The sequence below is a fragment of the Struthio camelus genome, chromosome 27, assembly GCF_040807025.1.
Source record: "Struthio camelus isolate bStrCam1 chromosome 27, bStrCam1.hap1, whole genome shotgun sequence".
NCBI lineage: Eukaryota > Metazoa > Chordata > Aves > Struthioniformes > Struthionidae > Struthio > Struthio camelus.
The window spans coordinates 193,550-219,059 of NC_090968.1; the positions used below are offsets into that span (position 1 = coordinate 193,550).

General features: G+C 56.4%; 1 protein-coding gene across 1 annotated transcript; it reads left to right on the forward strand.

Moving 5' to 3' along the window:
* Positions 1 to 16,961: 16,961 nt before the first annotated feature.
* LOC138062414 (E3 ubiquitin-protein ligase Topors-like) lies at positions 16,962 to 24,733 on the forward strand (the record flags this gene model as incomplete). Its single annotated transcript, XM_068920495.1, has 2 exons — positions 16,962 to 17,916; positions 24,702 to 24,733. Coding segments are annotated over 2 exons (987 nt in total), but the record flags the coding sequence as incomplete, so codon positions are not given.
* Between the last annotated feature and the right edge of the window lie 777 nt (positions 24,734 to 25,510).

Consider the following 25,510-nt stretch of genomic DNA (forward strand, 5'->3'; position numbering starts at 1 on the left):
ACGCACTTAAGGCACCTGGGATGTGAGCTGCTGGAGAGCTGCCAGAGCTCAGGATGCAAGAAGACTGGCTTGAATTGTCTAGCTCTCCTCAGCTTGGAGGCAGAGCTAGCCCTGCCAGGACATGGCTTCCAGGCTGACAACCCTGCTTTGAAGCTTCTTTGAAGCAGGAGCAAAATCATTTCTGGGAGGTGTGTCACATTCCGCATGTCCGATGGCTGCTGAGGACCGGGCTGCAGCAGTGGTGAGCGTAGCTGTGGCTGTGGGGGTTGGCAGGGCTGAGCAATGCAGCCTCTGGCCTCTCTCCCCAGGCCCCCTGCAATGAGGTGAGGAACTGCTCACTGAGGTGAGCCCATCTCCATGCTTGTGCCTCAGGGGGCATGTTATTCCCAGCTCACAGAGGCCTTCAGCTTTCCCACATGTTAACTTAGGAGTTAACATCTCTGCCTGAAAGCAAACCCTGGGACTGCAACCTTGGCTAGGTTTTGGTAGGAACAACGGGAACTCCCAGCTCGATACAAAGGGAGGCACTCCCAGCGCAGCACCCTAAGCCCAGGCTGACGGAGGCAGGCTCTCTTGTGCTCCTGCTTTCTGAGCCAGGAACTCTGGGGTCCTTGGCTGCACAAAGGCACAGCTCCAGCTGAAGTGGTGCCGGTTAGACTCGCCAACCCAGCAGCCACTGTGTGCTCCGGCTTCCCTAAAACACAGGCGGCATCTCCCCTTCCTCCTCTCGCAGCTCTTCCAGAGAACACTTGTGCGCAACTAGCTTTCAGGACTGGTCTCTGATGTCCTATGGCTCCCTGTCAGCGTGAGTCAGAGAGGATTTGGGGCAAACTCCCGTCCTCAGGCTTTTCCCTTAGCCAGCACCAGGCAACACCATGCCGAGATGAGATTTCCCTCACTTGTCTATCGAGATATATTTCTCTGGAGTCACGAGAGTGATAACAGGAGTGCAGTGAGAAATTAAATAATAACACAAGCTTGTTCTTCCAGGAAAAAAGTATTGCCTACTCACCCGCAGGATTCCGCAGAGGCGCCAAAACCTCGTCCAGCTGAGATGCTGGGGAAGCTTCACCTACAGGCACACCTGCAATCAGAGAGGAGATTTGCTTCCCTTCTATACCATGACATACGTCTTTTGAGCCAGCATCGGGATTACAGAGGGGGAAAAGAAACGCTTAAAAAGAGACAAAGCTTGTCCTTGCCAGCAAAAAAAGTCTGACTCCTTACCAGTGGCGTCCTGCAGAGGCTCCCTTACCTCTCCCAGCTGAGCAGCTGGGTACGCAGTGTCCACGGGCACATCGGTAAGCAGACACGGAGCAGCAGAACTGCGCTGGGCCGACAGTGAACACCCAGGGACTGGCTGAGGCCCAGAGGGGAGAAATGACCGTCCCCACACTTGCCTGCCTGCAGTGCGCTGGAGCTGGGAGAGAACCCAGGAGTTTGGACTCCCAGTCAGCCCTTCCCCTGCTCTACGCCAATGACCCCTGCCCTTCCGCTTCCCACACGTTCCGAGTCCCAGAGCACCTCGCCAGAGCAGGAGAGACTTCCAGTCTCTACCATTTCTCACTGCTGAGGACTTGCCTTTGCAATCTTGAGATCACGCCTAATTCAAGAAACTTTATTTTGAAGTGCCAAAATTCCTTCTGGAAACAACCACACAAAGCTCTGGAGCCCTCAGGACACATCAGCACATTAGCCCCACTGAGCTTCCTTTCTTTTGCTTGAACCAAAAGAACTAACTGCAGCGGCAGGTTATTCTTTCTTAGGCAAAGCTGCAGCACAAGCACCTCACCCGTGTTTCTCCCAGTGCCTTATAGGCAGCAGAGGGATGCTGAAGCAGGAGAATAAGGAGCTGGAGAATAAGCTCCATGTTTGCAGAGTGCTCTCCAGTGGCTCTCCCTCTCCCTGCCACGGGGCTCCTCAGCCCTTCTCTTCACCAGGGAAGCTCAGCTCAGGGGCTGTGTGGTGTCTCGTAAATGCTCGCCCATCTCTCACAGACTTTTCAGCACTCTTGCCGGCAACAAGGGACTCACTAGAACAGCAGAGGCGGCGCATCCACAGCAACAGCTCTACACCTCCCCCCTTCCCCACTCTTGGCACTGAATCGGGAAAGCATCCGAGTTCCTCTGCTCAACAGAGGCAAGGGCAGCCCCCCTCGCAACCTGGCCAAATGGTCCTTCCCAGAGACACGGCTGGCCGCAGGGGCACCTCCCTCCCAGGGCTCCCCTCCACCTCCACGGCACGATGGAGAACACAGCCTGCAAACGGATCCCACCGCTCCTGCCAAGGCTCTTTTGAGAATGTAGGGTAGTTACAGTGATAGGATGCTGTTAGGATAGCTAGCGTAGAGTTGGTTATCATAGTCTTAGCGTGTAGTTACTTACAGTATTCTTAGAGCAGTTGGAGTATCCTTAGGTCATTGTAATTTCTCTAAGGGTAGGAGACAGCTAGTCTGCCTGGCTATACTTAGGGCAGTTATTATAGTTATCATATAGTTACCATTAGCATTATTACTTATAGTTAGAGTTAGTTAGAGTTACTGTTCGTAGTTATCCTTAGGCCATAGTAATTCTTGCTGGAGGGTAGTTAATGTTAGAGGAGAGTATTAGGATGGTTTCAGATAGCTAGCCTGGCAGGAGGCTAGCTCCCCCACTCCCCACCAGCTGGGGCACAGCAAGCTCATGGGCTTGCACTTTAGGTGCAGTAGCTAACTCCTAAGAGAGGAACTGTCTGCACAGGCAGGACAAGAAGAAAAAAGCTTAATCCCTACGTTGCAGCCGATAGAGGAAAATCGGAGTGCTGGCTGCTTTTTGGAAGAAGGCGTCAGAAACATAATTAACACGAGAGTTCCTCAGCAGGAGGTGATCACAGTGTTACCCTCACAGGGCATGTCTCCCCACAGCTGCTGCGGCGTTGTTTCCCACACCATCTTCCTGCAGAAGGAAGACCCTTGACTCGCACCCGAAAAACATGCCACTGAAAAGGAATCCTAGGAGAAAGCAGCAGAAATACGCTTAAGCATCCCAGCTGCCAAGTCTTTCAGGTGACAAAGTTCATCTGAGGAACACCCCATACCTGCCACTTTGGGGGCAGCATGGTTTTGCCCACCCCCCTCCTGAATGGGGGCAAGACAGGACAACCCAGCAAAACCACATCGCCTTCACTAACAACAGCTTGCAAGCCCCTGAGGAAAAGCTGCCCCTCAAAACAACTCCTGTTTTAACAGGTCACAGGGTTAAACACCTTCCTCCCCTAAAGACATTACAAAGCCATTGGCTGCCGTCCCTTGCCCAAGAGGAACTGCACAGCTTCTGCTGGCAAGCAGGTATCAGAAATCCAGGCAGACAACACAGCTCTGCCCTGTGAGCTTCCAGCCCTGATCCCACCCACCAAACATGGGGGAGCTACAAACCCCCCCGGGCCCTGCCCCGGACACTTCACAGCTACAGAACTGCCCCACTTCTCTCATTTCGGCAAGGCATCTGTTACTGTTCAGGAGTTCCTCTCACCCGTGTGAAATGACACGGGTTTGTCTCTGGAGACACAATCTGCCTACTTGCCCAGAAAAACCCCACAGCCGCTTCCATTCAGTCACTGTGGAATTTCCAAATGAATGCAAAACAGAGGGAGAACTTTCCTCTCTCTCGGTTTCCCAGCCCACTTGCCCTCTCAGCTGGTACATCAAGAACAGGACGAGATGCCTGTGGGCTTTCTCTAAGAGCTTAGGCTCAGTAGTACAGATTAAGGCCTCATGAGGAGGAGGTCCAGTTCCCTTTTCCGGGCGGAACAACCCACTCCGGAACAGAGATGTCTTTGTAACGCCTCCTTTGTAGCGCCGCCTTCTGATGTCTTTGCGCCTTCCCTTCTTCCGGCAGAGAGTGGCTGCTTAAAACAAAACCAAAGCAAAAAAGCACCCCACTCATTCATCTCCCTGTTTTGGGCCAAAAGAGCTGCAGAAGGATCAAAGGACACCGAATGGCTGCGCAATAAAGCATCAGAGGATATTCACTGCAGGGGAAGTAAAGCATCTAGGGGGCCAAAACACCCAAACCTTAACTTTACATGCACAAATGACAGGCTGTGACCTAGTGGTTATTGGCCAGGGAGACCCAGCCAGTCAAGCAGAGCGCTCCATGAAAGCACGTGCTCCTTGCTTTGCCGAGGTCAAAAGGAGGAAAGCAAATGCAAGAAGAAAAGGGACAGAGAATCAGGCAAGGAACCGCATTAGGCCCTTCCACAGATTCACGGTGTGCCTGAGTGGGTGCCCCTCTGCAAGCACAAATACAGGAAAGGCCCTTGGGCTACTGCCTCTGGCAGGGGAAGCTCCCAGGCCACAGCCTGCTGGAAGAATGCTCGGAGGAAAAAAAAAGAAAACATCAGTATATAGTGCCCTCTTCTGATCCTCCTTCCTAGACAGCTGCTGTTCAACACTGCCCAAGAGAGTACCAGTGTGAACCAACAGCTCGTTTGACCCAGTGGACCCCGCTGCTCCTGCTCTGGAAAGCTGTTGGTGTAATCGTCTTCCCCACCTCGGCATCAATGGCAAAGACATCTAAGGAAGCCAGGTTAGCTAGAGATTTGTGTTACGCCAGCTAACACATGCAGAAATGCTTGCTAACGCTGCAGAGCTGCAATAATTTGGAAGCTCTAACAGTGGGAGGTGCCAGGAGGAGAGTTACAAAGCTCTTGGAAGAACGCAATGCCCTCCGTGGACAGCACGCTTCCGCTTCAGCTGTCAGGCTGCTACTAGGAAGCCCCTCCCCGACAGTCTGCCCTCAGGTCAAAAGCCTAGCTTTACTGATTGCTCTCTAAAGGCAGTTCCTTTGTGCCAGGGGCCACCACGTACTTCACAGCAAAGCTTTGGCTCTGAATATACTGGGGAGTTGGCACAACCCAGGCATCCAAGACCCTGCAAGGAGGGCTCATGCTACGGCCTGACATAGGCTGGGAGCAGCACCATGAGGCTAAAGGGAGAGCAACCCATACGCCCCATCCTCAAGGACAAAAAGGATGAGGTCTGCTATCCTTGCAGGTTTTTAAGGAACTGCTTGTTAACACCACATAAGACCCAAGTGCTTTGGAATTAAGTAAATCCTTGCTCAGGAACCAAAACAACCAATAGGCATGGCAGGGATTGAACTGCCAAGCCGGAAGGTCCAAATACATCGGCTCACTCAAGCAGCCTTGGAAGCGGATGCAGCAGCAGCCGCACTGCTGAGGCTCTTGTGCATCCCGGTGCAATTCAGGGCATGCCCGCATCGTGACGGAGGAAGGATGAGCACTCTCACTGTCGGTTAGGTAACTGCCTTGCTCATAAGCATGTGAATTAATGAATCATCGAGTTAACAAATCAGTGAACTAGCTAATTAAGTAACTACAGAATTAATGACTTAGGCTAGTCTGCACAGAAAGGATTCACTCTTTCTTTGCTTTTGGGGTTTTTTTTTCTTTTTTACCTAATAAGCTCATAAGACTAAAGTTGGTTTCACAAAGTACGCTGTCCTGTAAATTTGAGAGATCACAACGTGACACACAGATCCGCCTTTTCCTGGGAGAGACCTACAACCAACACTCAGGGTAGCCCATGCTCATTGTGCTTTAAAGGCACCCAAGCCAGTATGGTGATAAGAGACTCTGTACCTGACCAGATCATTTCGCAGTGGGCCCCAAGCATCACCACATTGATGTCTGCACTGACAGATGGGAAAGTGTTCGGAGAAAAACCACGAGTCAGCTTTCAAGCACCATTAGATGTATGGGGCTCTCAGGTTATGAGGGACAACGCAGACAGATTCCTCATACGCACTGGCTGAGTAGGAAGCGTCAACTCGGACAAAGAGGCCTTCTGACTATCATGTGAAAGTTGACGAGGACTGGAGCACGGCATCTGCTGGGGCTTTAACTGCAAGACTCCACACTGGACCAAGTTAGTCATTTTGCAAGAAGGGATGCTGCTCCTGCCTCACAAGCAGAGCTTGTCATTTTGTACCACCCAACAGCCTTTCCTCAGATTCCAGGATCTACCCCAAAATAATTACAAAACTCATAGCTTTGCATAACAATGGCACAGACATGTGAAAAAAGTACTTGTCAACTACCACGTAAATAACAAACAGTGAAAAGAGGAAAAAAACCCAGCTCATGGGGACAATAGCAAATGTGTGCACATGACATTCTGACAAACTGCTGGCTAGAGAAGAAAATTGTTTGCCAGCAATCCAATTACACCTGACCTCCCTGCAGGGGACAATTCAGGACACCTGCAACAGTTCCATGCCTTCAGCTTTCTAGAGAAGCTCCAGAGAAGACACGAACCTGATCTAAACAAGGGAACTTGGCTTGTCCCAAAAAGGTGCAATTTGCTTACTTGCTTTGGAAACTCTGCCATCATAAACAAACAAACAAAATACCATACACACCCCCCCCAAACAGTTACAAAGGGATTATTTAAGAGTCTTGCCTAAAGTCTGCATTAATTTAAGACCAGGGCACCCAAAGGTGCACACAGAATTTGTCACTCACCATTACTGCAAACAGCCAGAGACACTACAAAGGTCAGCCCGAGGAGAAGAGGGTTAAGTAACAATACCCACTCTTGACCAGAGAGACTGTTGTTCTGTCCTTCTTTACCAAACACTTGGTGCGTTAGAAGCTGTTTGATCACACAGGGCAAGACCCATTTTCTCCTCGTGATTCAGAAGGGAACAGGGGAGTCTTGGCTTTCCTAAAGCAGCCATAGCCAGGAAACACTGATGCACAGAAGGCAGAAGCAAGGAAACGTGAACCCCTGCTTAGCTAGCTCCCTCTCCAGCAGCAATGCACACCTCGAGCAGAGGGTTTTGCTCTGTCTTTACCATTTGGGTTTAAGCAAGGCCTGGGCGAAAGGAATTAAGGACATTTGTGTCGAGGAACATTGGAAACAAAGGGAAGAAAATGGGCCCTAACCTGTAAAGGGTTTGAAAAAGTTCTTGATGCAAAGGAGAGCAACGGGCTTGAGCTGGCTTCAACCCACGTATTCCTTCCTGGCGACTGGGGAGGCCCAGCGTTGTGACAGTGAGCCCATGATAGTAATGGGTAAAGGGGATCACATTGGTGTTGTGATGGAACTGTATAATGCAACTGCTAGAGTTTGTGAAGTGTACACTTGCATTGTGGTTTCAGACTGTTGCTGTATCGCTCTGCTAAATCAGACATCCCATGTAGCATCAAATACCTCGAAAGGAAACTGTTATGGGGATGGGAGCTCTCACAGCTCCAGGCCTTTCTGCCCCTGTCGCGCTACAACACTGGCTGAAAGCACCACTCCGTTTCCCCCGGAGGGTGGCAAACAGCTCCCGCGCCCAGCTCAGGTTTCGGGGGCCAGTTCCCTTCCAGCGACTCCCACAGGGGAGCCCAGCAGAGCGGGGCCCAGCGGCAGCAGCCTTTCCTGGCGGAGGCTCCGCTGGAGGACAACTCCCACTGCCCCGGGGCCGGCCTCACACTGCTGGGGCGAGGGCAGGAGCCGGAGCCGCCCGCGAGGCCGCGTGTGGAGAGAGCAGAGAGCTCGGAGCTGTGACGTGCGGGTCTGCGGGGGACCGGCCTCGGGCGGCGGTGGGGAGGGCAGTGGCACCTGGCGCTGCAGGGCCCCGGGCCTGGGCTGCTGAAGAGAAGGAAGGGGAGGCCCAGGTAATGAGAAGCTCCTGTGTGTCTTCGGCCTTGCGGCTGAGGAAGTAAAAGGGGGTGATTGTGGTGGTGCTGATGAGGGGCCTGGAGGACATCCCCTGTCTGGAGATGGTCAGCAAGAGCATGCTGGTGCTGGCCAAAGTGGTGCATGAGCTGAAGGGCAAGGACCTGGGCTCCGCTTTCAGGGACACTGCCAAGTGCAAAGACCATGGCGGGGCACGGTGGCCCTCACGAGTCCACAACGTCTGCTCGATTCACACGCCGTCTCCAGGCTCGGACGCCTTTGCCTGCTCAACACCCTGGGACAAGACAACCCCGGGCCTTGGAAAGTACACCGAGTACACCAAAGGAAGGAAACCCTGAACCCCCTCCCCCCCCAACAACCACCTCAAATCACCCCCTGCCCACAAAGGCCACCATGTGAAAAGACTCTGGGGCTCCAAGGGCCTCTCTCTGCGTGCGCACAAAGCACACTCGACCACACCAAAGTGGTCTCCGAGGACGTCTTATTCAGCGGGCACCCAGCAGGCTCCACGAGGCCGAGACCTACGGAGACGCGGGGCTGGGCGACGGCTGTCAGGAAGGCAGCAGCCCCTCACTCCACAGGCTCAGGGTCTCTCCCAGCACGTACACCAGGTGAGCATAGCTCTGCTCGGGTAGCAGCCACAGCAGCAGCCGGTAGAGGAACTCCTGGTCATACTGGGAAGCGTAGAGCACCACGGCGCCCAGCACGAAGCCGACGACCAGCTCCAGGCAGATGAAGAGCGTGCAGAGTCTCCTGGGGCACAGCGCAGGCATGGGAGAGGGCGCAGGGCAGGTGCATCCCAACCCTCTCCTGCCCTGCACCCACCGCTGGGCCACGCGGGCCCCTTCAGCCAGCCCCACCGTCTGCGCCCCCACCCCCCAACACGCACTGCTCGTCGCTCCCTGGTGGAGGGTTGCAGAAGAGCCACCAGGAGCCCAGAAAGAAGAAAGCTTGGCGCAAGGAATGCGCTGCCGGGGCGTGATTCCCAGCTGCAAAGCCCACAGCCAGTGAGCAGGACCCGCCAGGCCGCAGCCCGCTCGCTGCACAGCAGCCCACACGTGAGCCGCAGGGCATCAGGGACCCCAGGGGCAACTCACTGCAGCCACGTAGCCATGCCGCATCTCTTTGCCAGCTCCTGCCTCTCCTGCAGGCCAACACAGAGCGGGGACACTTGTGGGACCCACACGGGGCTGCATGGCGCCCCTCTCCCCAGCAAGACCCTGCCAGCTCCTGCAGGCTTTGGCGCTGCCTCTCCCCCTTACCAGCTTTGCTTCCAGCAGCTCCGGCAGCACAGACCCCTCCACCTCGGGCTCCTGCTCCATCTGCTGCTTGCTGCAGGCAACAGAGCTTGCTTGGGCGAGCGCTGACCTCCATGGCCGCTGGGGCTGCCCGTCGCAACATACTGCTGCCCCACAGCAGCCATCGGGGTCTCCTGTCCCGCCACATGCTGCACAGAGCCCCTGCATCCCCTCCCCGAGGCCGGCACTGGCGTCCTCTGGCCCTCCAGCTGCAGCACAGAGCTGCTGCATGCGCCTGTGGGGAGAGGTGTCCCCGGTGCCCACTCACTAGGCATTTTCCAGCTCCAGCTCCTCCACTTCCTCTCGAAGTGGCCTCAGTTCAGCCCGCAGCACCTGGCAGACAGAAGGGGCCCGGTCCACGTGCCTGCTGCAGCCTCCTCCAAAGCCCCCGGCCAGTGGGCGCCCACCACCCTCTGCCCTCGCCCCTTTGGCACTACCTTTGCCCGCTTCTCCTGCTCACGCAGCTGCTGCTTCAGCTGGGCCGAGCGCTGCTGCTCCTGCAACTCACAGGGCACACAATGCAATGCCACCAGTGGAGCTGGCAGCTGGGCAGCCCCCTCCACCTCCAGCCCCAGGGCTCGGCCCCCTCGCAACTGCCCCGCCCCAGGGCCCCGGGAGGGCTGGCCACAGACAAGGCCAGCCAAAGGGGAGTCACGGCCCCTGGGGCTAGTGCCCTCCCCAGGCCCACTGCTGGCCAAGGCTGAGGGGTGCACCGATGCCAGCACTGGCACCCCACCAGCACTGGCACCCCACTGCTGCCAGCGCAGCTCTCCCTCTCCCCTGTACCTCGTCGAGCTCCTGCAGCCTCATGCGCCTCTCCTCCTTGGCTGCCTGCAAGCGCTCCTGCGGCAGAGGAGAGGAAGAGGAGCACTCAGCAGGGCACGGGCTCTCTCCTGTGAGATCTGCTCCTGGCAGCGGGTCCCAGGCCCTCCGCCCTCCCGGCTGCCCTCGGCCCCCAGCTCCCACTCTGCCACTGTCCCTCGCACGCGCCTCCCCTCTGTACCCAGCTCTGCAGGCACCAGTGGGCAGCCAGAGGCTCCTGGCTCCGCTCACCTCCAGCTGGGGCAGCAGCTCCTCCATCACCTGCAGCTCCTGCTGGCTGCTGCAGCACCGCTGCCTGAGGGCACAGTTCTCCCGCGCCAGCTCCTGGGCAGCAGCCTGCAGCTCCTGCTTCTCCTCCTGCTGCATGGGGAAGGGGGCAGAGCAGGGCTTCAGAGCCAAGCAGAGGGGGCACAGAGCAGGCCTTCAGCGGGGGCACCACCAGCCCCGCGCACCAAGGCCACTCCACGCCTACCAGGCACCGCAGCAGCTCCTTGCAATGGCCCCTCTCCTCCTTGCTTTCATTCAGCTGCTCCAGCAGCCTGCTGTGCTCGGCCAGCAGCCCTTCCAGCTCCTCCGCCCCTCTCCTGCGCCTCTGCTGCCTGCAGCAACGGGGTGCCATCACACCACACGCACCGGCACAGGCCCTCCCACCTGCCTGCCCTTCCTCCGCCAACCTCCGCACACCTCCCCAGCCTCCTGCATTCCCGCGCCCAGCCACGTCGCGATCACCCCACCTGGCCACCTGCTTGGTCAGGCGGGCGTTTGTGCCCTGCAGCGCCTCATAGTCCTTCTCCAGCGCCTCCAGGAGATTCAGCAGCTCCTGCTTCTGCGCCTGTACCCGCTGCAGGGCCAGCTTCACATCCGCCACCTCCATGGCTTGGGCTGTGCGCTGGGAGGCAGCACGGTGTGAGGGGGCTACAGCCCGTGTGCTCGGGCACACAGGGACGCTCACGTGGTCACTACCCTTCCCGGCATAGACACACATAAACACTCGTGCACACTTACAGACCCATATTGCGTGTGCTCCAAACGATGTCCTCGTGCACAGCTGGAAGCAGCCACCCTGCTCCCCCACAGTCCACGTGTGCCAGGCACACATGTACAGCCCTGGCCCACGGGCAGGCACACTCGGGCTGTGGCGCTGGCAGTTCCCCGAGTCCCACCGCCCCCACCGCCCGGCCCGACCCGGTCCAGCCCGTGCTGGACGTCCCCCACGCAGCTCACCTCCACTCTGCAAGCACGCCCCGTGGGAGCCCAGCCGCCTCTGCCAGGCAGGGCACGAGGAGGCACAGGCAGTGGTGCCTCTGGCGAGCGGTACCAAGGTCTGCTGCCAGCCCCAGAGCACGAGCCCAGCACCAGCCCCAAAAGCCTTGCTCGGCCCCCCGCGCCTCACACCCGAGCTTGGCACGAGTCTGACCACCAGGCAGCTGGGCGAGACTCTGCAGCCGCCCGAGGCAATGCAGCAGCGCTGCGCTGTCACAAGAGGTTGGGGCCGTCACAAAGGGCCGTCACAAAGGGCCCCCGAGAGCGCTGGCCAGGGGTGGCCAGTGCCCCCCGGCAGGCACCCGCCTCTTGTGCTCCCCCAGCCTCCTCCCCGGGCATGGAGGCCTAAAGCCCAGGGCTGGAGATGGGAGGAGAAAGCCCTGGGGAAGCCCTTCATCCCCACAGCCTCTGCTGCAAGATGCCAGCTGGCCTGGCCCAAAAGGGCTCTGCGCTAGAGCCCAACCACTGGGGACCCTGTGGCAGCAGGGGCAGACAGGCAGACGCCTTTCCCAATGCATGGCAGACTCATTTCCCGCCATGGGGATGGTGGCCTTGCTTGGCCCACAGCTCCCAAGCCGTTCCTCTGAAACAGAGGCCAGCCTCCAGTCCCCTTTGCACGGAGAGCAAGCCAGCTTTCTGTGCAACAGTTGTGGCCAGTCACTCCCTGTGTCCTCTGAGCCGGCCTGCCTTGTTGGGGTCTAGCGGTCAGTGGCACAGGGCGCCGGCAGGAGCCAGCAGGGCAGCAGGGACAGGCGTCGCACCTGGAGCCCACACGTTGCCCAGAGCACAGCCCGGTAGGGGCATGCTTAGACTCATGTCATGGCTCTTCACTAATGGGCGGGTATCAGATCTACCGGCAGAATGATGAACACTAACAGAAGCGCAGATCTACTAGCAGAATTGCTAACAAGGCCATCTCAAATACAAGGAGATCCCATAGGGGCCCCTGCACTGTGTGCTTCCCAGGGAGATAGCTTGGAGTGGGCCATAGCTGATGCATCGCATGGCGGGTATGCTGCCTATCTCTCACATCTTGCATGCAGATCAGAGACACTGCAGGTTCAGTTCTCGGACGTGCTCCCCAACCAACAGCATACCGAGAAAGAGCACGCCAACACCCACTCCCCCTATCAGCTAGCTGAGAGAGAGGAGCTTCCCGCTGATGCCAGCTACCCACAGCTATTGTCTCGCGGGAAGCTCAGGGGCTGTGCTCCAGCGGGCAGACCCCTCACGCGCTATAATCACCCTTTTCGCAGTGTTGTCCTGGAGCGATCAGTCCAGCCTTGCTGATCCGCTGCGCTTTGGGCCTGGGAATCTGCGGGGGACAGATCACTAAGCCTCAGGGAGACAAGCTGTGCCTGTGCTGTTTGGCAGCCACCCTTAGTTTTCATGCTTAACGCCCGAGCTCTCCTTCCTCCTAGCCGTAAGCTTATTGAAGCCAGCCTGGACACCAGTTTGTCCACAGCACAGGCTCAGGTGACAGGTATTTTTTTGCAGTAAGCGGTCATTCCTGCGAGAGCCTACTGTGACTGACCAACAACGCCTACAATGGGAGAAGGCTCAGAGGGCAAGGTGCCCCATGAATCTCAAGGACAGTGTAGGATGCAGCTCACTAACCGCAGCTGTTGCACACAGACCTGACCAGCGTTGTGACGCTGAGCGTGTCTGAGACTGGAAATGGCAACCACATTGGTATTGTGATTGGTATTGTGCTTGAACTGTCTAGCTAGATGTTGTTCACACTTGTACTGTGATACACTTGAATTGTGCTCTCAGGGCATTGCTGAATCATTGTGCTAAATCAACACCCCCTGTAACATCAGATTCCCTCAAAAGAAACTTTTGAGGCCTGTGAGGGTGACGGAGCACTGGCAGAGGTTGCCCGGAGAGCTTGTGGAGTCTCCTTCGCTGGAGATTTTCAAAACCGGCCTGGACGCGGTCCTGGGCAACATGCTCTAGAGGACCCGGCTTGAGCAGGGGGGTTGGACTAGATGATCTCCAGAGGTCCCTTCCAGGCTTGGCCATTGCGTGCTTCTGTGTGATTCTGTGAACCTGACAGCCACTGCAGGCAAGGCTGACACTGATTATCACACGGCCAGCTGATGCTCTGGCAGGGTTTGGGTCTCATAGTTGCTCTATCAGAGCAAGCAGGCGCTTGCACGCGTCTTGGCCCACCGCTGTCCCTTCAGAAGTTCAAAGGTGTTGGTGTGTGCAGGGCGGATTCCCCTCCTCCCTCCCTCCCTCCCTCCACCTCCACTGATTACAGTGGGAGCTTAGACAAGGAGCTGGCATGCAGACAGCCATTTTGTGCTCACCAAAACTGGGGACAGGGGAATCCCCCCTCCTGAGAGTGTGTGGAGTGCACGGGATGGAACGGAATCCCGCTTCATGCCAGGGCCTTCTCAATGTATTGTTTACCTCCTCTAAATCAGTCCCTGAAGCATGAGGAAAGTAACTCCCTTCTTGGCCCTGTCTAGGAGTCCTGTCTTCTCATGAGATGGGAATAGGGCCTTCTAGCGGGACATTTCCGGCTGTAAGGGTGAGAGCAGCAAAGCAACAACCGTGTGCTTGCAAGGAGGAATAAGCGAGCGAGAAGTCTGTTTCTCTGTGTGTCAGCTAAGGGCAGGCTGGTGTGTCCTGGGGGCAGCAGGAGCTGCCTGAGGAGCCGCAGGGCAGGGACTCTGGTGCTGTCCTGGAGGGAGGCGCTGGCACGAGGGAGCTGCAGGCCGTCTGGGGGCAGGGAATCTCCTTGACACAAGAACAAGGGGCACAGAGTGTCACTGTCCTCTGCTTCCTTGTGCCACTGGGGCCAGGGACAGTTTGGAAGCTGATGAGGCAGCTGACACCCTGCCCCTACCCACCCCTTCCCCCGTGCTGCTGTGCTTTCAAGGGGGCTTGGGCTGTGGTGTGAGTGCTACTGTGCCGCAGAAACACGGGCCTCGACCCCTCGCTGCAGCCCCCACTGCCCTCCTGCCCCTGCCCTGCCGCCCTGCCGTCCTCCCCACGCTGCCCTGCCTCCTGACTCCTCTCCCCACACCGCAGGGCCCGGCAGTGCAGCAGGCGCAGGCACAGCCCCGCAGCTGCTGCCTGGTCCCCGGCCCTCCCCGCCTCCCTCCACACCAGGGCTCCAGCCCCAGCCAGGCAGCAGGTCCGGCCTCTCCCCCCAGCTCCTGGCCTGGCTCCTCCCGCACTCCCACCCCCTGGCAGGGAGCTGGAGCTGCCCTGGTCCCGGGCAACTGGCCAGCACCAGGGCTGGCATAGGGCCCGGGTGGACAGGCAGTGCGGGGGGGCAGTGGGGCAGGGCGAGCAGCCTCCCTCAGGGCCCCACGGCTGGGCCAGGAGGGATGAGGCCATGCGGCCAGCTGGGCTCCAGCTGCTGCTTTGATGTCAGCTCCATGGAGGGACCGTTGGGGTTTGCTCCCTTTGCAGGGGAATGGCTGGAGGCGGAGACCTTGCCGGGGCCTGGCCCAGACCGGGGCAGTGCGCTACTGATCAAATTGAAGGACGCAGCCCCCTTTTCCTCCACCAAAATGATCCACAGACTATTAGGGCACGTGCGTTTAATCCACAGTACTCCTTATGGGACCGAAGGCAAAAGAAATGTGCTGTCCGTTCTTCTAGGTGAAAAAACGACGTTGGTTTGTGTCGCCATCTTTGCCCTTCTAGCTTCCAGGACTGTTAAAACAGCAGTGAATTTTGTGGTGGGAACAAAATTGAGAAAGGGTTTGTTGAAACGGCTTAAGAGAAAACCTGAAACAATTTCTGATTTTGTTACCTATAGGCCACAAAGATTATGTTACTCTTTTGCTATTCCCGAGGGGAAGGCATTTACAGCCACAGCTGAAAAGTGAGCTTAGGTTGTCCCAGTTGGGTCAGTCATTTTTCTCAACTGCTATTGTTTCTCTGTCTCTACTGCTGGGAGGCAACTCTCTGGACCGACTGAACTCAGTTATGCCTCTAGGATCTTTGGCTTGAGCCGGCATGAGGTGCTGCCATGCTGTGGTGGCAGAAAGAAATGCTAGAGAGGCTGTGGAGTCTCCCTCACTGGAGGTATTCAAAACCCAACAGGGCCCGGCCCTGAGCAACCTGCTCTAGCTGACCCTGACCATCTCCAGAGGTCCCTTCCACCCTCCGCCATTCCGTGGTTCCGTGACCCTGCAGTTGTTGATATTCAACTCTCAGAACAAGCCTGAGTTCTACCGGACGGAGGTGACGCCGCACTGCAAGCTCAAAAGCTTCCTGGTCTTGGGAGGTGCACAGACAGTGTATTCAGAGTGAGCAAGCAGGTAGATCTTCCTTTAAAAAGCAGAACCACTCAGAATTCACTGAGCTCAAGGGGAGGTCCTTGCCACCTCCCTCTGGTCTGCAGGAAACACATCTGGCTGCCCTTAGACAGTTCTCGGCCGTCCTGGATATCCCACCTCAGCTATTCATGCCTCAGCTAGGCATTACCTCCCCCCACTCCCCAGGAGCCCTCTCCTCCAGGCTTCTCCTCCTTCTTCCTAAGTGCTGGCTAATTCCACAGATTCATGCCTTGCTTCTGCCTCCCTTTATGGTACCTACGATGACTTCTCTGAAGTTCTGGGGCCGCCTTTATACAGCCGCAGTTACCAAGCCACGTGCAGGATTTTCCCCTAACTGCAGCCTGTTCCCTTTACAGCCACATACAGTCGTGTGCTCTACAGGCCCTCAAGCTGACAGCGCGCCAGAGAGAGCGCACCTGAACCCTTGGAGGAGGTGAGGCACGTTTGGCTCCCCCACCCGCACGGCCCCCAGCAGAGGAGCCCATGGAGGTAGGTGCCACCCACCCTCGCCCCTCACCCCACGAGCGGCAACACAGGCAGAGGGAAGGGGCTTGCTCTTCTTGCGCTGAGAGGGGCCATCGCACTGCCGCCAACGCCAAAAGGTTCGTCACCTCTCCACCAATCCTTTGAAAAGGGTGAGGGTCAGAGCTGCCAGGGGCAGGGCAGGGCTTGTGGACTTCTGCTGCAATTTGGCTGGGCGGCAGGGCACATACTCCTGCTGGGCTCACTTGGCTGACAGGCATGCTGTGCATCTGTGGCCAGTGCCGTGTGTGTAGCAAGAGGCTGCAGGGGTCTCCAGGAGTGCTGAGAGACCTCGTTGCCTCTTCCTCGGAGTGCACTTGCAGCTGTGGTGAGCTGCACTTGGAACTATGCTGCAGGCTGGGCTGTGCAAGGAAGCAGAGGTGGTCAGTGGGGTTTTGGGAAGTGCTGAGTCCCAAGCAGCAAGGGCATGCTTTTGAAGAGGGCAAGGAGAAAGGGCAGGGTGCCCAAGAATGGCAAGGATGCCCACGTTCCCCGGGGGCAGCATGTTGGTTCCTGAGCTTTCTGGCAGCTCCCAGTTCGTAAAGGAAGAGTTGCTCTGAGAACTGTCTGAATGCATGCTCCCCCAGCCTCCTGTGCTCTGCTGATGCGGCTGGTACTGGTGCAAAGAGGGACCTCTTCCTTTCCGGAGGAAGGAGGGAGGCAGATGTCGGCAATTCCTAGGCAGTTCCTGAGCCGGGACATTTTTCAATGTCTTTCCTTCCTCTCTTGCTGAGTTAGGAGGAGACTGACCCATGACACCTCCCTGTCATGGGAGGGCACCGAGGCCTTCCTGGGTGATAGGCACCAGTGCCTGTGTTCTTTCTTCTCATCCTGAAAGCAGCCTCGTGTGGGTTTCTGTGCCAATGGCTCTTCTGCACCGCTGCCTGCACCATAGTCCGCCCTCCACACTGCCCTCCGCAGTCTTCCCAGGAAGGGCAATGATCTCGGCCTCTCTTTCTGCAGCGGAGTGCAGCATCAGCAGCTGAGGCACCTGCAACGGATGGCAGCTCCTTACCCTCAGCTCCCCCCAGCCCTCTGCAGCAGACAACACCAAGACCTGCAGCTCCAGACGCTACGTGTCCCATCTGCCTGGACACCTTGGACAACGTGGCCTACATAAAACCTTGCTTCCATAAGTTTTGCTTTAGTTGTGTGTTCCGGTGGTCGAAAACAAAGGCCGAATGCCCGCTGTGCAAGCAGGCTTTCCGATCAATTCTGCACACAGTGGTGGCAGAAGATGACTACCAGGAGCATGTCATCAGGCCCCCCGAAGATGGTTCTGTTGCCAGCCATCAGCAACGGAGAGCTCCTCACCGCCCTGCCATCCGGAGGCGCCGTCACCCTGCAGCTCACCCGCAGCAGCCTTCCCCTTCTCCTCAGATGCGACCCTCTCCGCAGAACAGCAGCAGGCTGGAGGGGACCCGGAGGCACACCAGGCAGAGGCAGAGAGAGGGAGGGCTGCTGGAGCCACGCCAGAGGCTGTCCCCACAGAGGCAGGCCAGGGCTGACAGGAGACCTCAGGGGCATGCGGCAGCGACGGAGGAGGAGATGCTGAACTTCCGCCGCTCTCTGTACCGCACAGGGATGCGCGTGCAAAGGGCTCCCGATGGCGGCCACCCCCAGGACATCTCGGCAGACTTCTTCTGCCGCAGCCCGGCCAGCATTCAGAGACTGCTGCCCTGGCTGCAGCGGGAACTGAGAGTCCTCTTTGGAGTCCACCAGACATTGCTAACTGTCACGGAGCTCATTGTCCTGACAAACCTGAGGAGGTACGACCTGGACAGTCAGGCCTTTGCTGAGGACTTAGAGCTGCTTCTGCTGAGTCGCACCGAGCAGTTCCTCCACGAGCTCATCAGCTTTGCCCGCTGCTCGTGCAGCATGGAGACCTACGACCAGCAGGCCATGTATGGCTACCGTGCTCCCAGCCGGCACGAAGGAAGCCCCTCAGCCTCATTGAGCCTGGCAGCTGCTGCAGGGACGGCCCGGACTCCTGTGCCAGCCCAGAGCCCATCCCGAGCTAGTAGCCCTGGGCTCACGGAGCTTCCTGGCCCCTCGTACGCCATCCCCCACGAGCTTGCCGCAGCCACACAGTCTGCCCAGCAGCCGCGGCAAAGCTCTGATGATGGGGCAGCTCGAGCAGGAGGAGAAGCCTGGAGAGAGTTGCTGGCTCCTGCCGACCCCCAGGACAGTGACTCCTCGTCAGACAGTTGTGTCCTTGTAGGGTCCTGGAAGCCCTGGGCAGAGGGAAGCCCTGAATGCATTGTGCTCTCCTCAGACTCAGAGCACTCAGCCGCGGCAGAGGAAGAGGAAGCTGGGCAGAATGAGCAGCCGCTCCATGGGTCCAGCCGGAGCTGCAGCAAAGCCAGCGGGAGCTGCTTGCCCAGCTCCGCCATGCCGAAGGAAACTGGCTGGAGCTGCCGCAGCTGCTGCCCCACTGCCCCCAGGGAGGAGACAGAGCCCCGGCAGGGGCAGGTGGAGGATGTGGCTGGTTGCTCTGTGCAGGGCTGCAGCCAGATCCCCTTTGCTCCTGGCAGCGGCAGGCAATGCTCACCCGGGAGTCCCCGGCTGCCCAGAAAGAGGAGGGCAGGCAGCCCTGAGGCCTGTACCCAGCCCAGCAAGAGGCAGGCATGGCCTCAGCGTTAGGAAGGAGAGAGGAAGATGGCCAGGGAGCAGAGACGAGAGCAGCCAGAGAAGCCTGTGGCAATGGCGGCTAGGTAAGAAGACCGAAAGAAGTGGAAAACGGGCTGGACTGCTGCCCTCCAAGGGTTGTCTTCAGCGGTACAAGGTCTGGCAGTCAGCTGACTGTGAGTAGTGGCCTCCTTGGGAGAAGGTAGCAATGCTAGGGCAAAGACTGGTTCAGGTGTTCTTAATGAGGCGATGGAGGGCTCTCGGGGCAAGCTTGGAGTAGGAGTTGGACTAGACGCTGGCAGATGCAGGGCCCACACGGATGAGGAAGTCTGTCAGTCCCCCCAGCAGTTATTCTAGGAGATGGCTGTCTGAAAGCACCTTTGGCAGGACACTGCGGGGCCAGGTTTGTATAAAGACCAGTGCAATCCAGCTGGTTGCCGTGACAAATGCTGAGGAGAGTGAAGGGGTCCCTCGTGACTCACTTGCCTTCTGTCACCCTCTGCTCTCCCTTGGCAGGCAAGGAAGTGGTGGGTTTTCCGCACAGACCTGAGGTGCACCGAGCCCCTCTCCTTGTGTGTGTGTGGGCCTCCCACCAAAATGCCTGAGCTCCCCTGCAGCTGTTCCCCAAATGGCCCTGTCTGGGCTGGAGAACGGGGAGGCATAAAACTCCCCAGCATACACTTCTGGGGAGGAACCCTCTCAGCTTCCCCTCTGCTGGAAAAGTGGCTTGCCTCCGTGTTTCTGCTCCTTTCGCTCTCACCCCACCTGCTCTAGGGGCTTTTAATCTCCTTGCGTGCCTTACTTCTTCCCCTTTGCGTTGCTGGCGTGCAGTGCTAACCACGGTGTTGGAGCGGGTGCCACCTTCCAGGTAAGAAGCTGGCCCTGGGGTTTTTCACCAGTGCTGCTGCTGGCTAAGGAGCTCGTCACCTGAACGCACTTAAGGCACCTGGGATGTGAGCTGCTGGAGAGCTGCCAGAGCTCAGGATGCAAGAAGACTGGCTTGAATTGTCTAGCTCTCCTCAGCTTGGAGGCAGAGCTAGCCCTGCCAGGACATGGCTTCCAGGCTGACAACCCTGCTTTGAAGCTTCTTTGAAGCAGGAGCAAAATCATTTCTGGGAGGTGTGTCACATTCCGCATGTCCGATGGCTGCTGAGGACCGGGCTGCAGCAGTGGTGAGCGTAGCTGTGGCTGTGGGGGTTGGCAGGGCTGAGCAATGCAGCCTCTGGCCTCTCTCCCCAGGCCCCCTGCAATGAGGTGAGGAACTGCTCACTGAGGTGAGCCCATCTCCATGCTTGTGCCTCAGGGGGCATGTTATTCCCAGCTCACAGAGGCCTTCAGCTTTCCCACATGTTAACTTAGGAGTTAACATCTCTGCCTGAAAGCAAACCCTGGGACTGCAACCTTGGCTAGGTTTTGGTAGGAACAACGGGAACTCCCAGCTCGATACAAAGGGAGGCACTCCCAGCGCAGCACCCTAAGCCCAGGCTGACGGAGGCAGGCTCTCTTGTGCTCCTGCTTTCTGAGCCAGGGACTCTGGGGTCCTTGGCTGCACAAAGGCACAGCTCCAGCTGAAGTGGTGCCGGTTAGACTCGCCAACCCAGCAGCCACTGTGTGCTCCGGCTTCCCTAAAACACAGGCGGCATCTCCCCTTCCTCCTCTCGCAGCTCTTCCAGAGAACACTTGTGCGCAACTAGCTTTCAGGACTGGTCTCTGATGTCCTATGGCTCCCTGTCAGCGTGAGTCAGAGAGGATTTGGGGCAAACTCCCGTCCTCAGGCTTTTCCCTTAGCCAGCACCAGGCAACACCATGCCGAGATGAGATTTCCCTCACTTGTCTATCGAGATATATTTCTCTGGAGTCACGAGAGTGATAACAGGAGTGCAGTGAGAAATTAAATAATAACACAAGCTTGTTCTTCCAGGAAAAAAGTATTGCCTACTCACCCGCAGGATTCCGCAGAGGCGCCAAAACCTCGTCCAGCTGAGATGCTGGGGAAGCTTCACCTACAGGCACACCTGCAATCAGAGAGGAGATTTGCTTCCCTTCTATACCATGACATACGTCTTTTGAGCCAGCATCGGGATTACAGAGGGGGAAAAGAAACGCTTAAAAAGAGACAAAGCTTGTCCTTGCCAGCAAAAAAAGTCTGACTCCTTACCAGTGGCGTCCTGCAGAGGCTCCCTTACCTCTCCCAGCTGAGCAGCTGGGTACGCAGTGTCCACGGGCACATCGGTAAGCAGACACGGAGCAGCAGAACTGCGCTGGGCCGACAGTGAACACCCAGGGACTGGCTGAGGCCCAGAGGGGAGAAATGACCGTCCCCACACTTGCCTGCCTGCAGTGCGCTGGAGCTGGGAGAGAACCCAGGAGTTTGGACTCCCAGTCAGCCCTTCCCCTGCTCTACGCCAATGACCCCTGCCCTTCCGCTTCCCACACGTTCCGAGTCCCAGAGCACCTCGCCAGAGCAGGAGAGACTTCCAGTCTCTACCATTTCTCACTGCTGAGGACTTGCCTTTGCAATCTTGAGATCACGCCTAATTCAAGAAACTTTATTTTGAAGTGCCAAAATTCCTTCTGGAAACAACCACACAAAGCTCTGGAGCCCTCAGGACACATCAGCACATTAGCCCCACTGAGCTTCCTTTCTTTTGCTTGAACCAAAAGAACTAACTGCAGCGGCAGGTTATTCTTTCTTAGGCAAAGCTGCAGCACAAGCACCTCACCCGTGTTTCTCCCAGTGCCTTATAGGCAGCAGAGGGATGCTGAAGCAGGAGAATAAGGAGCTGGAGAATAAGTTCCATGTTTGCAGAGTGCTCTCCAGTGGCTCTCCCTCTCCCTGCCACGGGGCTCCTCAGCCCTTCTCTTCACCAGGGAAGCTCAGCTCAGGGGCTGTGTGGTGTCTCGTAAATGCTCGCCCATCTCTCACAGACTTTTCAGCACTCTTGCCGGCAACAAGGGACTCACTAGAACAGCAGAGGCGGCGCATCCACAGCAACAGCTCTACACCTCCCCCCTTCCCCACTCTTGGCACTGAATCGGGAAAGCATCCGAGTTCCTCTGCTCAACAGAGGCAAGGGCAGCCCCCCTCGCAACCTGGCCAAATGGTCCTTCCCAGAGACACGGCTGGCCGCAGGGGCACCTCCCTCCCAGGGCTCCCCTCCACCTCCACGGCACGATGGAGAACACAGCCTGCAAACGGATCCCACCGCTCCTGCCAAGGCTCTTTTGAGAATGTAGGGTAGTTACAGTGATAGGATGCTGTTAGGATAGCTAGCGTAGAGTTGGTTATCATAGTCTTAGTGTGTAGTTACTTACAGTATTCTTAGAGCAGTTGGAGTATCCTTAGGTCATTGTAATTTCTCTAAGGGTAGGAGACAGCTAGTCTGCCTGGCTATACTTAGGGCAGTTATTATAGTTATCATATAGTTACCATTAGCATTATTACTTATAGTTAGAGTTAGTTAGAGTTACTGTTCGTAGTTATCCTTAGGCCATAGTAATTCTTGCTGGAGGGTAGTTAATGTTAGAGGAGAGTATTAGGATGGTTTCAGATAGCTAGCCTGGCAGGAGGCTAGCTCCCCCACTCCCCACCAGCTGGGGCACAGCAAGCTCATGGGCTTGCACTTTAGGTGCAGTAGCTAACTCCTAAGAGAGGAACTGTCTGCACAGGCAGGACAAGAAGAAAAAAGCTTAATCCCTACGTTGCAGCCGATAGAGGAAAATCGGAGTGCTGGCTGCTTTTTGGAAGAAGGCGTCAGAAACATAATTAACACGAGAGTTCCTCAGCAGGAGGTGATCACAGTGTTACCCTCACAGGGCATGTCTCCCCACAGCTGCTGCGGCGTTGTTTCCCACACCATCTTCCTGCAGAAGGAAGACCCTTGACTCGCACCCGAAAAACATGCCACTGAAAAGGAATCCTAGGAGAAAGCAGCAGAAATACGCTTAAGCATCCCAGCTGCCAAGTCTTTCAGGTGACAAAGTTCATCTGAGGAACACCCCATACCTGCCACTTTGGGGGCAGCATGGTTTTGCCCACCCCCCTCCTGAATGGGGGCAAGACAGGACAACCCAGCAAAACCACATCGCCTTCACTAACAACAGCTTGCAAGCCCCTGAGGAAAAGCTGCCCCTCAAAACAACTCCTGTTTTAACAGGTCACAGGGTTAAACACCTTCCTCCCCTAAAGACATTACAAAGCCATTGGCTGCCGTCCCTTGCCCAAGAGGAACTGCACAGCTTCTGCTGGCAAGCAGGTATCAGAAATCCAGGCAGACAACACAGCTCTGCCCTGTGAGCTTCCAGCCCTGATCCCACCCACCAAACATGGGGGAGCTACAAACCCCCCCGGGCCCTGCCCCGGACACTTCACAGCTACAGAACTGCCCCACTTCTCTCATTTCGGCAAGGCATCTGTTACTGTTCAGGAGTTCCTCTCACCCGTGTGAAATGACACGGGTTTGTCTCTGGAGACACAATCTGCCTACTTGCCCAGAAAAAACCCACAGCCGCTTCCATTCAGTCACTGTGGAATTTCCAAATGAATGCAAAACAGAGGGAGAACTTTCCTCTCTCTCGGTTTCCCAGCCCACTTGCCCTCTCAGCTGGTACATCAAGAACAGGACGAGATGCCTGTGGGCTTTCTCTAAGAGCTTAGGCTCAGTAGTACAGATTAAGGCCTCATGAGGAGGAGGTCCAGTTCCCTTTTCCGGGCGGAACAACCCACTCCGGAACAGAGATGTCTTTGTAACGCCTCCTTTGTAGCGCCGCCTTCTGATGTCTTTGCGCCTTCCCTTCTTCCGGCAGAGAGTGGCTGCTTAAAACAAAACCAAAGCAAAAAAGCACCCCACTCATTCATCTCCCTGTTTTGGGCCAAAAGAGCTGCAGAAGGATCAAAGGACACCGAATGGCTGCGCAATAAAGCATCAGAGGATATTCACTGCAGGGGAAGTAAAGCATCTAGGGGGCCAAAACACCCAAACCTTAACTTTACATGCACAAATGACAGGCTGTGACCTAGTGGTTATTGGCCAGGGAGACCCAGCCAGTCAAGCAGAGCGCTCCATGAAAGCACGTGCTCCTTGCTTTGCCGAGGTCAAAAGGAGGAAAGCAAATGCAAGAAGAAAAGGGACAGAGAATCAGGCAAGGAACCGCATTAGGCCCTTCCACAGATTCACGGTGTGCCTGAGTGGGTGCCCCTCTGCAAGCACAAATACAGGAAAGGCCCTTGGGCTACTGCCTCTGGCAGGGGAAGCTCCCAGGCCACAGCCTGCTGGAAGAATGCTCGGAGGAAAAAAAAAGAAAACATCAGTATATAGTGCCCTCTTCTGATCCTCCTTCCTAGACAGCTGCTGTTCAACACTGCCCAAGAGAGTGCCAGTGTGAACCAACAGCTCGTTTGACCCAGTGGACCCCGCTGCTCCTGCTCTGGAAAGCTGTTGGTGTAATCGTCTTCCCCACCTCGGCATCAATGGCAAAGACATCTAAGGAAGCCAGGTTAGCTAGAGATTTGTGTTACGCCAGCTAACACATGCAGAAATGCTTGCTAACGCTGCAGAGCTGCAATAATTTGGAAGCTCTAACAGTGGGAGGTGCCAGGAGGAGAGTTACAAAGCTCTTGGAAGAACGCAATGCCCTCCGTGGACAGCACGCTTCCGCTTCAGCTGTCAGGCTGCTACTAGGAAGCCCCTCCCCGACAGTCTGCCCTCAGGTCAAAAGCCTAGCTTTACTGATTGCTCTCTAAAGGCAGTTCCTTTGTGCCAGGGGCCACCACGTACTTCACAGCAAAGCTTTGGCTCTGAATATACTGGGGAGTTGGCACAACCCAGGCATCCAAGACCCTGCAAGGAGGGCTCATGCTACGGCCTGACATAGGCTGGGAGCAGCACCATGAGGCTAAAGGGAGAGCAACCCATACGCCCCATCCTCAAGGACAAAAAGGATGAGGTCTGCTATCCTTGCAGGTTTTTAAGGAACTGCTTGTTAACACCACATAAGACCCAAGTGCTTTGGAATTAAGTAAATCCTTGCTCAGGAACCAAAACAACCAATAGGCATGGCAGGGATTGAACTGCCAAGCCGGAAGGTCCAAATACATCGGCTCACTCAAGCAGCCTTGGAAGCGGATGCAGCAGCAGCCGCACTGCTGAGGCTCCTGTGCATCCCGGTGCAATTCAGGGCATGCCCGCATCGTGACGGAGGAAGGATGAGCACTCTCACTGTCGGTTAGGTAACTGCCTTGCTCATAAGCATGTGAATTAATGAATCATCGAGTTAACAAATCAGTGAACTAGCTAATTAAGTAACTACAGAATTAATGACTTAGGCTAGTCTGCACAGAAAGGATTCACTCTTTCTTTGCTTTTGGGGTTTTTTTTTCTTTTTTACCTAATAAGCTCATAAGACTAAAGTTGGTTTCACAAAGTACGCTGTCCTGTAAATTTGAGAGATCACAACGTGACACACAGATCCGCCTTTTCCTGGGAGAGACCTACAACCAACACTCAGGGTAGCCCATGCTCATTGTGCTTTAAAGGCACCCAAGCCAGTATGGTGATAAGAGACTCTGTACCTGACCAGATCATTTCGCAGTGGGCCCCAAGCATCACCACATTGATGTCTGCACTGACAGATGGGAAAGTGTTCGGAGAAAAACCACGAGTCAGCTTTCAAGCACCATTAGATGTATGGGGCTCTCAGGTTATGAGGGACAACGCAGACAGATTCCTCATACGCACTGGCTGAGTAGGAAGCGTCAACTCGGACAAAGAGGCCTTCTGACTATCATGTGAAAGTTGACGAGGACTGGAGCACGGCATCTGCTGGGGCTTTAACTGCAAGACTCCACACTGGACCAAGTTAGTCATTTTGCAAGAAGGGATGCTGCTCCTGCCTCACAAGCAGAGCTTGTCATTTTGTACCACCCAACAGCCTTTCCTCAGATTCCAGGATCTACCCCAAAATAATTACAAAACTCATAGCTTTGC